Raw genomic sequence first — 14896 nt, 5'->3', positions numbered from 1 at the left:
ATCCCTCCATGCATGAAGAAGAAATGCTTCAGACAAAGTCATTCTTGTATCTGACCTTTGGCCTCTAAGTGTGACCTTGACCTTAGACCTAGGGACCTGGATCTTGCGCATGACACTCTGTTTTGTGGTGGTGAACCTTTGTGCCAAGTTATATCAAAATCCCTCTATGCATGAAGAAGTGCTCCGGATGAGGTTTTCATTCTTGTATCCTTTGACCTCTAAGTGTGACCTTGACCTTAGAACTAGGGACCTGGTTCTTGCGCATGACACTCCACCTCGTGGTGGTGAACATTTGTGCCAAGATATATCAAAATCCCTCCATGCATGAAAAAGATATGCTGCGGACAAATTTTTTTAAGAAAATATGATAAAGGGGAATAACTCAAAAAGTAGGCAAGGTAGAGTTATTGTTCCTGCACACTGCACTTCCTCCCAATGTGTTCTATCAGTGTATGAAGTTTGAAGAAAATCCCTCCAGTACTTCTGGAGTTATGCTCCGGACAAAAATTTTAAAGAAAATATGATAAAGGGGAATAACTCAAAAAATAGGCAGGGTAGAGTTATTGTTCTTGCACACTGCACTTCCTCCCAATGTGTTCTATCAGTGTATGAAGTTTGAAGAAAATCCCTCCAGTACTTTTGGAGTTATGCTCCGGACAAAATTTTTTAAGAAAATATGATAAAGGGGAATTATAACTCAAACAAGAGGACCATGATGGTCCTGAATCGCTCACCTATCCCCACATGACCCAGTGTTGAACTGAGTATGACGTCATTATTTCTATTATTTGACATAGTGACCTAGTTTTTGAGCACATGTGACCTAGATATCATCAAGATAAAAAATTCTGACCAATTTTCATGAAGATCCATTGAAAAATATGGCCTCTAGAGAGGTCACAAGGTTTTTCTATTATTTGACCTAATGGCCTAGTTTTTGAAGGCACGTGACCCACTTTTAAACTTGACCTAGATATCATCAAGGTGAACATTCTCACCAATTTTCATGAAGATCTCGTGAAAAATATGGCCTCTAGAGAGGTCACAAGGTTTTTCTATTTTTCGACCTACTGACCTAGTTTTTGACCGCACATGACCCAGTTACAAACCTGACCTAGATATCAGCAAGCTGAACATTCTCACCAATTTTCATGAAGATCCGTTGAGAGATATGGCCTCTAGAGAGGTCACAAGGTTTTTTCTATTTTTAGACCTACTGACCTAGTTTTTAACCTCACGTGACCCAGTTTCGAACTTGACTTAGATATCATCAAGGTGAACATTCTGACCAATAATCATGAAGATCTCATGAAAAATATGGCCTCTAGAGAGGTCACAAGGTTTTTCTATTTTTAGATCTACTGACCTAGTTTTTAACCCCACGTGACCCAGTTTCGAACTTGGCCTAGATATCTTTAAGGTAAACACTCTGACCAATTTTCATGAAGATCCATTGAAAAATATCGCCTCTAGAGAGGTCACAAGGTTTTCCTATTTTTAGACCTACTGACCTAGTTTTTGACCGCACGTGACCCAGTTTCGAACTTGACCTAGATATCACCAAGGTGAACATTCTGACCAATTTTCATGAAGATCCATTGAGAAATATGGCCTCTAGAGAGGTCACAAGGTTTTTCTATTTTTAGATCTACTGACCTAGTTTTTGACCCCACATGACCCAGTTTCGAGCTTGACCTAGATATCACCAAGGTGAACATTCTGACCAATATTCATGAAGATCTCATGAAAAATATGGCCTCTAGAGAGGTCACAAGGTTTTTCTATTTTTAGATCTACTGACCTAGTTTTTAACCCCACGTGACCCAGTTTCGACATTGACCTAGATATCATCAAGGTGAACATTCTGACCAATTTTCATGAAGATCCATTGAGAAATATGGCCTCTAGAGAGGTCACAAAGTTTTTCTATTTTTAGACCTAATGACCTAGTTTTTGACCCTACGTGACCCAGTTTCGAACTTCACCTAGATATCATCAAGGTAAACACTCTGACCAATATTCATGAAGATCTCATGAAAAATATGGCCTCTAGAGAGGTCACAAGGTTTTTCTATTTTTAGACCTACTGACCTAGTTTTTGAACCCACGTGACCCAGTTTCGAACTTGACCTAGATATCATCAAGGTGAACATTCTGACCAATTTTCATGAAGATCCATTGAGAAATATGGCCTCTAGAGAGGTCACAAGGTTTTTCTATTTTTAGATCTACTGACCTAGTTTTTGACCCCACATGACCCAGTTTCGAACTTGACCTAGATATCACCAAGGTGAACATTCTGACCAATATTCATGAAGATCTCATGAAAAATATGGCCTCTAGAGAGGTCACAAGGTTTTTCTATTTTTAGATCTACTGACCTAGTTTTTAACCCCACGTGACCCAGTTTCGACATTGACCTAGATATCATCAAGGTGAACATTCTGACCAATTTTCATGAAGATCCATTGAGAAATATGGCCTCTAGAGAGGTCACAAGGTTTTTCTATTTTTAGACCTAATAACCTAGTTTTTGACCCTACGTGACCCAGTTTCGAACTTGACCTAGATATCATCAAGGTAAACACTCTGACCAATATTCATGAAGATCTCATGAAAAATATGGCCTCTAGAGAGGTCACAAGGTTTTTCTATTTTTAGACCTACTGACCTAGTTTTTGAACCCACGTGACCCAGTTTCGAACTTGACCTAGATATCATCAAGGTGAACATTCTGACCAATTTTCATGAAGATCTTATGAAATATATGGCCTCTAGAGAGGTCACAAGGTTTTTCTATTTTTAGACCTACTGACCTAGTTTTTGATGGAACGTGACCCAGTTTCGAACTTGACCTAGATATCATCAAGATGAACATTCTGACCAACTTTCATAAAGATCCCATGAAAAATGTGACCTCTAGAGTGGTCACAAGCAAAAGTTTACGGACGCACGGACGCACGGACGGACGACGGACGACGGACACCGCGCGATCACAAAAGCTCACCTTGTCACTTTGTGACAGGTGAGCTAAAAATAGGCAAGGTAGAGTTATTGTTCTTGAACACTGCACTTCCTCCCAATGTGTTCTATCAGTGTATGAAGTTTGAAGAAAATCCCTCCAGTACTTTTGGAGTTATGCTCCGGACAAAGAGCGTTGCGGACGCACGGACGGAGAGCATTTCTAATATCCCCTTCGCCTTTGGCGGGGGGATAAACAAGATTCCTCAATGCATGTCAAAGTAAGGAGCCAGACGAGATCTGACATGACCTTTGACCTCCAACTATGACCTTGACCTCTGAGATAAGAACATGGGGTTTGTGCATGACACTCCGTCTCTCATGCCAAATATAAACAAGATTGCTCCATGCATGTAAAAGTTATGGTCGGAACAACAAATCTAGACCTTTGACCTTCAACTGTGACCTTGACCTTTGAGATAGGAACCTGGGGTTTGCACATGACACTCCATCTCATTGAGGCTAACATTTATGCCAAATATAATCAAGATTCCTCAATGCATGTGAAAGTTATGGGCCGGACAAGATCTGACATGACCTTTGACCTCCAACTGTGACCTTGACCTTTAAGATAGGAAACTAAGGTTTGTGTATGACAGTCCGTCTCACTGAGGTTAACATTCATGCCAAAAATAAACAAGATTGCTCCATGCATGTCAAAGTTATGGTCTGGACAAATAAATCCAGATGGACGGACCCACACACGGACGCACATACACCGAACAGCCATTTGGATAATTATGTCTTCGCATCTGCAAGCGGGCTTGACAAAAATGATTTCAGAAAACATAATATGTGGTCACCCTGTAACTAACACTTAGCCCATATATTAATAACAAACAACATCTTTCTGTTACCTCTAATTGTACCCTCTCTTGCACACAATTAAAATAAATCTCCATCAGGGTGTGCACAAACGTGACCAGCTTCTTTGACGCTATTGCATCTAACTCTTCACTGTAAGGAAATCAATCAAATTATTGTTAAACTTTGTTCTAGGAAATCACTGACAGCATTTTTTCTTAGAACTTGTTCCTAATTATGCAAAAACAAAAAGGCAGATGACACTTTTTAATTTGGAAAAGTTTTGCTGTCTGTTTTCATAAAAATCAATATACACAAAAGTCCACTGTCAGAGAAACATATCAATCTGACTAAAGTTCTAGATCTTCCTAAAAGTTAGATCTGAAGACAGCCTATTCAAATTCATCTTCTGTATAATCGGATTTCCAATATCGCTATTTTTATTTCCACCAATCTATTTTTATTGGAACCAATCAGACGACTTGTTTCAACTAGCGTTTGGCTAAAAGGGACTGGACTCAGATTTTTGGCTTAAATAATTTTTCTTTAGAATAAAAGTTTTGTCATATTATGAACATAAGAACATGACATTTTGTTTCTAAAATTATCTTTTAAAAGTGAAATCAAGAGAAAATCACACCCGAGTCAGGAATAGAACCCGGGCCGCTGCGGCAATAAATTTTTTCCTGCGTACTTGACCAATACACCACAGAAGAACACGTAATTATCGATGGTTGAAATAAAGCTTTATAATTAAAGCAGTTTACTTCCTGTGTCCCTTACAAACGCTTTTCAATTATGAATGGAAAAATTGGAAAAAAACTAATTCTCGTGCGTTTATATAAGCTTACTTATTACAATTATAAACCCGTACATGATAATCACATATCGAAAACTGGAATCCCAGGTTAAATATAGATTTTTCTAAACTTCTACTTTCACTTTCAAAATGTTGAAAGCAAGGCTCTGATTGGTGAAGGAGTGTCTCAATAGCCTGTCCTCAGATCCAAGGTGCGTAGCATTAATTGGAGATGATTTTAATCAGATTAAGGAACATATCATTATATGAAGCTATCAACAAACACAAGTTACTGTGGAAACCAATACATCCAGTCTATAGGACTTATCAATCTTGTTGTCTATTGAGAAACATTTCATTATATGAAGTTATCTCGATGCACACGTAGCTGAGGCTACTACACTTACCTATCTCCTTGCCTATTGATGAGCACATCCTTACATGAAGCTGTCATCAGGCAAAAGTAGCTAAGGCTAGAGGACTTACCCATCTTGCTTTCCATTGAGGAACATATCCTTATACAAAGCTGTTGCCATGCACATGCTGCTAAGGCTGCAGGACTTACCTATCTTGTTGTCTACTGAGAAATAGATCATAATACGAAGCTGTCTGTACAGGCACATGTTTATAGGACTTACCAATCTTGTTGTTTACTGAAAGAAAAAAAGGTGAAACCACTGCTATCGTACCTTGCCCGTTTAAAACAGCATCCTGCCACTTTTAGAATTAGATAGCAGCCTGCCCTTTTTCAGCTCTAGAAATAACACTTTATCTTGTTGTCTATTGAGGAACATTGCTTATATGAAGCTGTTTCAAGGCATAGGTAACTAAGGCTATAGGACTTACCTATCCTGTTGTCTATTGAGGAACATGTCATTATATGAAGCTATCACCAAGCACATGTTGCTAAGGAAGCCATTACATCCACAGTCTACAAACTCTAACACATCCTGATGAAAAAAAAATAAATGACAATTAATACTTTTACAAGTTGCTTACTACTTCTAATTCTTATATGAAAAATCTTATTTTCAATAATACACAGCAATACTGATGTCATTTCAACATACTACTATGCACCATAGAAAACCTACTCCCTAATGAACATATGTCTACATGCTATGAAGGAATCTAGTAAATCTTACGAAAACATAGGAATAGTTTTTTACCATAGAAGTATCTAGGAAAGATTGTGATTGTTTCTCTGTATCTTTACGTGCTGCCTCCCCTTTCTGCAGACTGATCTGGTACTTTAGTTCTTCCAGATCACTGTCTAACTTCCGCCGTGCACTGTAATTTAGAAAACTTGTGACTTGTTAATATCTCAATAAGTGACAGGGTAGATAGCTTAAATGTACAATTTTTTTTGTAAATCAACTCGAGTAGCAAATATTTATTTTCACTTGAAATACTGTTCATTCTAACATGACCAATTTTGTTTTCCCACTAAACAAAGGAGATTGAAACTGTGCAATTATTATGCAGAGATATCACTGTTTGTACGTAACAAGTAAAACGTCATAGCTTCTAACATCATAACAGCATGCTGAAAATGAACACAACACAACAAGCATCATTCGCCCAAAATCATCATCAGGTCAAATCTCTGTTACAACTCAAACAAAATTTGCAGGTCCCGTCAAGTTTGAGCAAACAAAGTTTGACAGTACTTATTTGACAACCTTTGCATCTCTGTCTTTTCAGTGATTTAATGGAAGTTCCCTTGTCTTTAGTATTGCAATTTATTGAAAAGATGACCTCAACATATCATTCTCACTACAATAATACAACTTCTATATCTAATTTTAAGCACAAGGTGTATAACCCAGGGACTTGTACACCACAATCACAATTTCAGGTACTGAGAACTTTACAGGGTGAAATTCTAATAACAGAACGGTTGAGATTTAATACTTATGCAGATTTGTTTATTCATAGGGTTTCATCACACATTACAACAACAGCATGTGTTATCAAAATTCAGAACTTAACAGGACCAACTTTTTTTTCTAGTTTTATGCATTTGTGTAAAGCCTGCAGAATAACAAACATAACGCATAAAGCCCCAAATTTAGAAAGTTACTGCCATTTTTTTAATAATAGTGCCATCTGATTTGGCACTGACGTAATGCAGTAAGGTTGTAGCAGATATTCAATTCCATGTTAAGGGATTAAGTATACACATAATAATGTACACTTACAAATATTAAAATTTTAACCTCTAAATTACCAAATCCTGCAAATCTCTGAAAGTTTACTTGAAACTCCACAGACATGTCACACTTACAAAATATGATTACTTAAAGAAACTTACTGGGCCAGAAATTCCTCACACAACTTCTCTGCTGGTTCGTCTAACTGTAACAACAGATCTACACACTCTGCAAGCTGCTTCGGAGTTGACTGTGAATAATGTAACAAAATGGTTATTTACATACATGTGTGTTTTATAAAATTTCTCATAGAAATGGATCAAACTTTGGTCCGTCTACTAAACCATTATAGCCACGTTTAAATAAGGCTAAAAAAAAAAATATGTGTGGTTCAGGTAACCCGACCGACCCTATTTTTTCATCGCCGACCCTAACACTTTTTTTTATAGTTTTTTGTGGTTTTTAACCTGGTACGAAAAATATTGAGTACGAAAATATACGAATCAATGCAAGCGTCTTATCGGTTACGATTTCAACATGGCAGCGGCTAGTGTTCTCGCCGTGACAGTGGAAAAATGTATTCACGGTGACCAGAAACGCATTATGAAGGTAATGCTTCACTCGTCCCTCTTCGGAGATGTATTTATGGAAATTCATAATCAATCAGACAACTCGAAAACTGGCCATGTAGTAGCCTATTTATAACAGAATGCCACTTAGAATTGCATAAATTGTTGAGATGCTTTCCATGTGCATATCTCACAGAATTGTGACCAACTATGTCTGTACCAACTGGCGTCGAAGGGAAAAAAAAAAAAAAAAAAAAAAAAAAAAAAAAAAAAAAAAAAAAGCCTACCTACCTACCCTATTTTTTTTACCAATGTTACCTGAACCACACATATTTTTTTTTTTAGCCTAAGGCATGATATTTGTGTACTTTAAAAAGCTCTGGTAAATCTGTCCAAATTATCAAATGAAAACCAACAAACAGCAGATGGCTTGAACCACTGATCACCAAATCTGATTTAAATGGGCCTTTCAAGTTAGGTGTATAAAATATGCACTGTTTTGAGAATGTTCTTTGTTTGATTTTATTTTCATGTATTGATACCACAAGGAAATCCATAAAAACCAGCAGCCAATGAAAATTATAAAATCAAGAGCATCAAAAAGCAGTGTAAATCTACCTCTTTGTCTCTAAACTGTTGTTTGAGATGGTCCCTTAGTTCTCTGATAATCTGACTACAGTCAGAGTTGATTCCTTGAAAACTTGGCATATGTTGGTACTGATGTAACACTCTTTGGGCCTTGGTGTAGTACCTAAAAGAAAAGCAAATGTTACTCTTTCAAGGTGTAATACTCTGGACCCAAGCACTAAAACCTGCTTAAAATAGAATCTGGGTAAGAACCAAAGACCTTCTACAAATAAACTTGATACCTTCAACATCTGACAGAGTTCAACACCCTGAGCAAGATTTGAACCATGCAGAGGTAAGTGATCCAAAGTCAGTGTTCATAAACGCTTGGCCATGGAGACCCTAAGACCAAGGGGGGGGGTAAAGTGCTTTTCAACATATCTTACAGACTACATAAGTACGAAGGTGGTTTTGTTATATATATATAAATGTTGCACACTGCTTTCAGTTTTAAAACATCCATATTTTATCTGGAGGTGACCTGCTTTATGTTCATGTTCAAGGAAGCTGACTCAAGAATGATTTTAACTTACTTCTTCATAATTTATCAACTTCGATGTAAACAATCAAATATAATAAATAAAATCCTTAAATTACCTAACAGCCTGACTGTATGCCTTCATTTCAATACATTTCTTAAGGCGTGCTGGAAGCTCAAACAGAAACTGCAGCTGTAAAAAAATATAGAGCAGGGTAAATCAAAAGGTACATGTTATTATTTGAAAGGACAATAATTAACAAAAGAGAAACTAAAAGCATGCACAAAGACATTCTGATTGACTATCAACTTGATTAAAATTAATCCTTTAATACTGACTATACTGGAGGCAGGCTATTCCAGTTTTCATTTCTTCTACACATCACATTTGCTTTTGTCTATTAAAACTTGATAAGTCATTATGCATCTTCCCATGTAAACAGACTGTAGACAGCAGGTGCTCCCGATAGTAAAATTACAGGCTATCTAGAGCAACTATCCTTTAACCTCTAGCCTGCTGTCGACAAGTGATTAATAAATGGTACTGCCCAAATTGAATGATAGACCAGTCCATTTTAGGAATTAAGCAGGGTAACGGTTAATAAACCGCAAGATAACCTTGTTAGATTCTGCTTAGCCTTATATTAACATTTGTTTCAAAAACGAAATGCAAAGCCGAAACCTTCACTTGGCCATGAAGGCACAGCCACTGGATACTTAACAATGTTATGATAAAAAGTCTTTTTCATGAACACAGCTTCCATAATTGTCTTTCCTTGAACTTACAAAAACTGCAAATATCTTCTAAAACAGTAAATCTTCTGGTTGAAATGAAAACCTTTTACAAAGAATAGCTTTTCAAATCAACAACTTTACCTTCTTCAGCAATGAGTGAACGCCTGATAGTTTTGTAATATGCTGTCTACGGTCCTGCAGTGTATGAGAAATATTCCCGCTAAATTCAGTGATGCGTGACATGTTTGTCGCCAAATGATCCATCTCGTCTTCCATCTTACGGAAATCATTCTTCATCTGAAAACCATACACTGAGAAGTTACTATTTATTGTATAGTGCTGAAGTAGTACTTAAAGATAACATTTAGGAATTTTTACACCTTCAAAGCATGTAACAGTTATACCCTACATTTGTAACGTCCATACAATGTTCAAAATTCTTGTATATTCTAAATCGTACACAACATCAGTTATCATAATCAATTTTTTAAGTTTTCAGTTAAGCTCCAATTTCAACAATATTTTGATGGGCAGTTAATTAACCTAACCAGTTTTCCTTGATTCTGTACTAGCAATAACCTCTCTTTTGAAGATAACTGCAGACTTCCTTACATGAATCGGCGATGAAGGACGAATGATTTCAGACAATCATCAATGAGAATATACACCTTGCCAAGGAATTGAACTTACAAATGTACAACCCTATGATCCAGAACTCTGGACACTCCCAACTGCTGCAAGTGGGCAGGTTCACAACATCAAAATCAAACTCTCTTAAATTATGAATAAGAATAAACATTTTTAAAATATTACATAGCCAATGCTACTGGTAACAGAATATGAACATCTTGTTTTTATTTTGAATTACTTACCTTTCTGATAGTATCTGTAGCACTAATAAATTTGTTGTAGTTTTCATAAACCAGAGTCTGCATGTCACTGTCCAGGGACCGAATCTGACGTAGCATTTCTGACTCTTTGTCCATCAGTTCTGTGAGAGACTTCTCCCTGATCAGTTTACCCAGGTACATGTCGGGTTTGAAGTGAGCACCATCTATGTCACATGGGTCTAGGGAAGCCCCACCAGCTTTATCCTCATCAAGGCCGTAATACATTTTTAACATCCCATGTCGCTTTCGCCTCTCAGCCTCATCAGCTTAGAAATACAAATGTATTGAAAATAAATCTATCATTTGATGCTGAAATAAAAGATCTATAAAAGGGTTGGCATTAAAGCAGGAAATACAAGTATTTTCCTGGATAACAAGAAATACTGGGAAATTCCAGGTAATACTGGGTAATATGGGGTACCAAGCCAAAACAGTATCAAACTTTTCATACCTACCTACCTACCTAACCTACCCTACCCTACCCTACCCTACCCTACCCTACCCTACCTATCTATCTATACTGCCATGTGCTCTTTTCAAGTATTATGTGCAGGTGCGCGTGTGATGCGAGAGATTTAAAAGAAGAAATGTACAGGAGGGTAAAAGAAAAACTAATGTATTCATGAAGTGTTGAAAATCATAGATGATAATGATGTTAAAAAGAAGAGTATACAGTTAAAAGAGATTAAAAACAGCTTTTTTTCATATATGAGTATGAGAACATTTGGTCACTCCCTATCTGAATTGTTCCAGGGTAGGGACCTGCAAAACCTCAGTTGGAAGAGAGTTCCATAGAACTATAATAGCAGCTGGGAAAAAAGAGAACTTGTAATAATTACAGGGTATAAGAATCTACTTGTAAGACATGGGGTGCATGTGTCTAGTGAAGCGGGCAGGGGGTATAACGTAATGGGGCATTGGCACTGCAACCAGTCCATTTACAATTTTATAAAACATAAGCAGCCTGGCATCAGATCTTCTGTCTTCAAGCGAACGCCACCCCAGTTTGTTTACCATTTGGGAGACACTGCTGTATGTGGAGTAATCATTGAAAACCCATTGCACAGCCCTGCGCTAAACCATTTCAATTTTATTGATGTTTTGTTTAGTATATGGACCCCAAACAGAGCTGGAGTATTCAAGCTGAGGTCTAACTAGAGTTTTGTAAGCAACGTCTGGGTTTTTAGTAGGGATGTCCTTTTTCAGGAAGTTAAAGAGTTTGACTTAATTTGGAGGTGACCTGATTAACATGTTAATTGTTTGTTCCAGTTAAGGTCTGAGGAGATACTGACTCAAAGATATTTTGCACCACTTACTGTTTAAAGGATTTGGCCATGGAGTGAGTATTTGGACCTATATGGGTTTTTTTTTTACCTAGTGATATTATTCACTGTACATCTTGAGGAGTTAAACTCCATGTCCCATTTGCTCTCCAACACCTGTAACCTGTCAAGGTCTTTTGAAAAATACTTTCATGAGAAGAGTTTTTGACGGTTTTAAACAGCAGTGTCGTCAGCAAATAACAGGACCTGTGAAACTATATTTTTAGGCAGGTCATTTATGTATACTAGTAGTAGAAAGAGAAGGGGGCTAGAACAGAACCTGGTGGTAATTCGGATGTTACTGGGACTTCATCAGATGTTTCCCCATCAACTAGGACTGACAGGCCCCGACCTATCAGAAAGGATTTGACCATTGCAAAGTGTTGCCCTGGACGCCATGTTGATGAAGTTTAAAAAGCTAAAGGTGGCTGACCTTATCGAAAGCTTTTGTGAAGTCCAACCGTACTAAGTCTGTTTGGTGACCTTGGATTAAGTTTCTTATTAGGTCTTCAACTAGCTGTGTTTCGCATGACCTTTTTTCCCTAAAACTGTGATGTAAGTCATAAAGAAAAATTTGCATACAGCTAGAGTAAATGGTGCAATCTGACAACTTCTTGGAGTTAGGACTGCTCAGTAGCTGTTGAACATACTCATTTTTTTTTTACTGTGTTTAAACACTGTAATGGCAGTAGGATGTTACATACGGACATTGTCTTGTGAGGGTAGAACCAGTAATGTCTAAGCAGAGGATTTGTTTTGCTTTTCAACAATAGTTTTGCTATTTTGTAAACTGTTACTCATTAAATTTAAAAAACAGTTACCCATATGGCCATCACACATTTTAAAATGTTATTCAGAAAGAAATAAAGTATATTTCGTGAAGTTTCCATTATTCCTAATTAAGACAAATTACAGAGGTATTCTCACAATTGTACCAGTGTTGGTGGCATTCCCAAAATGATGAGGAAAAAAAGCCTGTGTTAAACATGTCTAAAATGACCCTATCCGATTACTACTCCTTAAGCATGATCTTCAAACTATTACTAGGAAAAGTTTTATGTATCAAACGAGATCTAATTATGGTCACAGACTGTATGCCATAGTTTTTAATTTGTATTCATTACAGGAAAATACATAGAATGTTCGAAATACTAAAAAATATACCATCCAATTTTTCTGGATTGTCAGCCATGCTTGATTGCAATTAAATTTTTTGACCAGTTGTGAGAGTCCGCAAATTTTAATCGAACTAAGTTTACTTAACTACACTGATCTGTCTTAGCGAATACAGAATGATTATGGCTAGAACTTCGTGTAAGACCACACCAAATTTAAGCTTACCCTATATATGTTTCATCCCCATCCCCAACTTAGTTTTGATGTTCATATATTTAATGTATGTAAATAACTATAGTTAGTATATGAGATATTTTACAGTAGATATACTAATTAAGGGTTGTATCGGGAAATATGCACGAGTTCTTCAGCGAAAATATTGCGCGACTTTAGGAGCGCAATATTCTTTCGCTGAAGAACGAGTGCATATTTCCCGGCGCAAAGATAATAACCTTTTTATTACATACGCATCTACACTTATAAATATAATGTAAATATCATAAATATGTTTAATAGCCTGAATAGGATTGACAATACTGAACTGAATAGAAAAAATAGTGCTACAACACACACTGAATTACGTCACGCACCCGATATGAAATTCAGGCGTCAGTGTATGGAAAAATATTGACGTTTCCAGTACCAGTGTAACTTAACGGGTAATAGAATATAAGATTCTTTCACTGGTAATAGGTGCAGATGGTAATATCTGGCCTCGAGGGTAACTGTTTAGGCGGTAACGAGGTTCCTACCGAGTTACCGCCTAAACAGTTACCCGAGAGCCGGATATTTCCATCTGCACCTATAACCAGTGACAGAATCTTTTTCTTGCATACCGATTTCAAGAAATGATAATAAAAATAAAATCAATCGAACGGCTTTCTTTTTAGAACTATATCTTATGGCAGTGTATTTAAACAAAGCGCGGGAAACCAACGTCCGTAAACAGGAAAGACGTCTTGACGTTTCAAAACAAATAACAATGTTTAGTTCCGGTTTTGTTTTATCAGTTGCAGCGTAACGTTATGAATTTATGATAAAATAACGTGTTTTGAATTGAGAAATATACTATCAGGAACAAAGAGGAACTGTCAAGGTATTGAATTTTTATTCCGTTTTTTAAATAAAATGTAAATTACTACATAAATCTTCTACATACATGCAGTTCGTAATACGTCATTTACAGCACGAGAGTCATCTTACACCCCGGGGTGTAAGATGGATTTTTCCAGCACCGGTAAAAATACCGGAAATCCCCGTCTGGTATGCAAGAAACGAGTATGTAATAATCACTGTTATAAATAGATCCACTTATGGAGTATTTCTATATACCTTGCAATATAGGGTCCCCATGTCCCCAGGTCCCCAGATCTGATCATCTAAGTTCACTTTTAATTTCTATTTATTTAGTATAGTTAGTATATAATTTACTTTTTGATATATTAGGTACCATTACAAATACTTCTAGAACAAATTTTCTGTATACCTTGCAAATCAGGGTCCCCAGGTCCCCAGAAGCATGCTATTTATAACTCTCTCTCTGACTGTTACTGACAGTTTTTCCTGTATTTCATGTAAATGGGGTCAAAATCTAAGCTGGAGAGAGAGAAAATGCAAATCGACCTTTAAACTCAAGAGAATGAAAAAAACCACTATAATTAGTTATCATTAGTATGTTTTCAGTGAGTATGAAATTTGGATTAAATTGAGCTGTGCACGCATCTGCCGTTGTCTCACGGTTATTTTCTTCTTTTTGGAGCTATGAATATAACTAAGAGTGACCCCATTTTAAGAACAGGTAAAACCAATTATACCTTACACCCAGCAATTTGCTGATACACGTTTACAGATGGGTCTGCTGACAGGGACAGATGACGTCGTGGGGTCATGACCCCACGTCTCTGTGGCTCATTTCACAACAATGCATTTAGAGAACTGTATCCTTTGAACACTGGATGTGTGGATTTGTTCTCAAAGTACAATAAACATACATGTTCAAAGGGCCATGACTTGACGTAGACTATAAGTATTTATGTCCTGATAAAATGCACATGATCAATTTCATAGTGATATTTTTTAAGTTTGAGTCAAATTCTTGAACATTAAGATGAGACGTTCGGACATAATTCTTAAAGTAAAATACGTTTTGTTTCGACCAGGTCCCTTTATTGAACAAGGAATAATATGCATATCTATTTATAATCCTGCTTGAACATTTTTATTTCACAACAGAACATATACACAATATAATCACAATATGGGAACAGTACAATATGACTCCTGAAAATATTCGCATTAAGTTCCTTTCATAGGTAATTTATGCCTGATACCGTATAGTGTTTTAACTTCGAAATAGTGTATATTTATGTTTCAAGGTCATTG

General features: G+C 36.7%; 1 protein-coding gene across 1 annotated transcript in view; it reads right to left on the bottom strand.

The window, feature by feature from the left end:
- LOC123546830 (vacuolar protein sorting-associated protein 51 homolog) overlaps positions 1 to 12601 on the bottom strand; it is a 35891-nt gene extending 23290 nt beyond the window's left edge. The window contains exons 1-9 of the mRNA XM_045333420.2: positions 12563 to 12601; positions 10059 to 10342; positions 9328 to 9483; positions 8571 to 8644; positions 7965 to 8097; positions 6939 to 7027; positions 5794 to 5914; positions 5471 to 5574; positions 3879 to 3978 (exon numbers count right to left, since the gene is read on the bottom strand). Of these exons, the coding sequence (XP_045189355.2) occupies positions 3879 to 3978; positions 5471 to 5574; positions 5794 to 5914; positions 6939 to 7027; positions 7965 to 8097; positions 8571 to 8644; positions 9328 to 9483; positions 10059 to 10342; positions 12563 to 12590 (1089 nt within the window). The 5' untranslated portion in view covers positions 12591 to 12601. The remainder of the gene's footprint in view (positions 1 to 3878; positions 3979 to 5470; positions 5575 to 5793; positions 5915 to 6938; positions 7028 to 7964; positions 8098 to 8570; positions 8645 to 9327; positions 9484 to 10058; positions 10343 to 12562) is intronic.
- Between the last annotated feature and the right edge of the window lie 2295 nt (positions 12602 to 14896).

The sequence above is a fragment of the Mercenaria mercenaria genome, chromosome 9 (genome assembly GCF_021730395.1).
Source record: "Mercenaria mercenaria strain notata chromosome 9, MADL_Memer_1, whole genome shotgun sequence".
Taxonomy (NCBI): Eukaryota; Metazoa; Mollusca; class Bivalvia; order Venerida; family Veneridae; genus Mercenaria; species Mercenaria mercenaria.
This window is presented reverse-complemented; position numbering and strand designations above follow the sequence as displayed.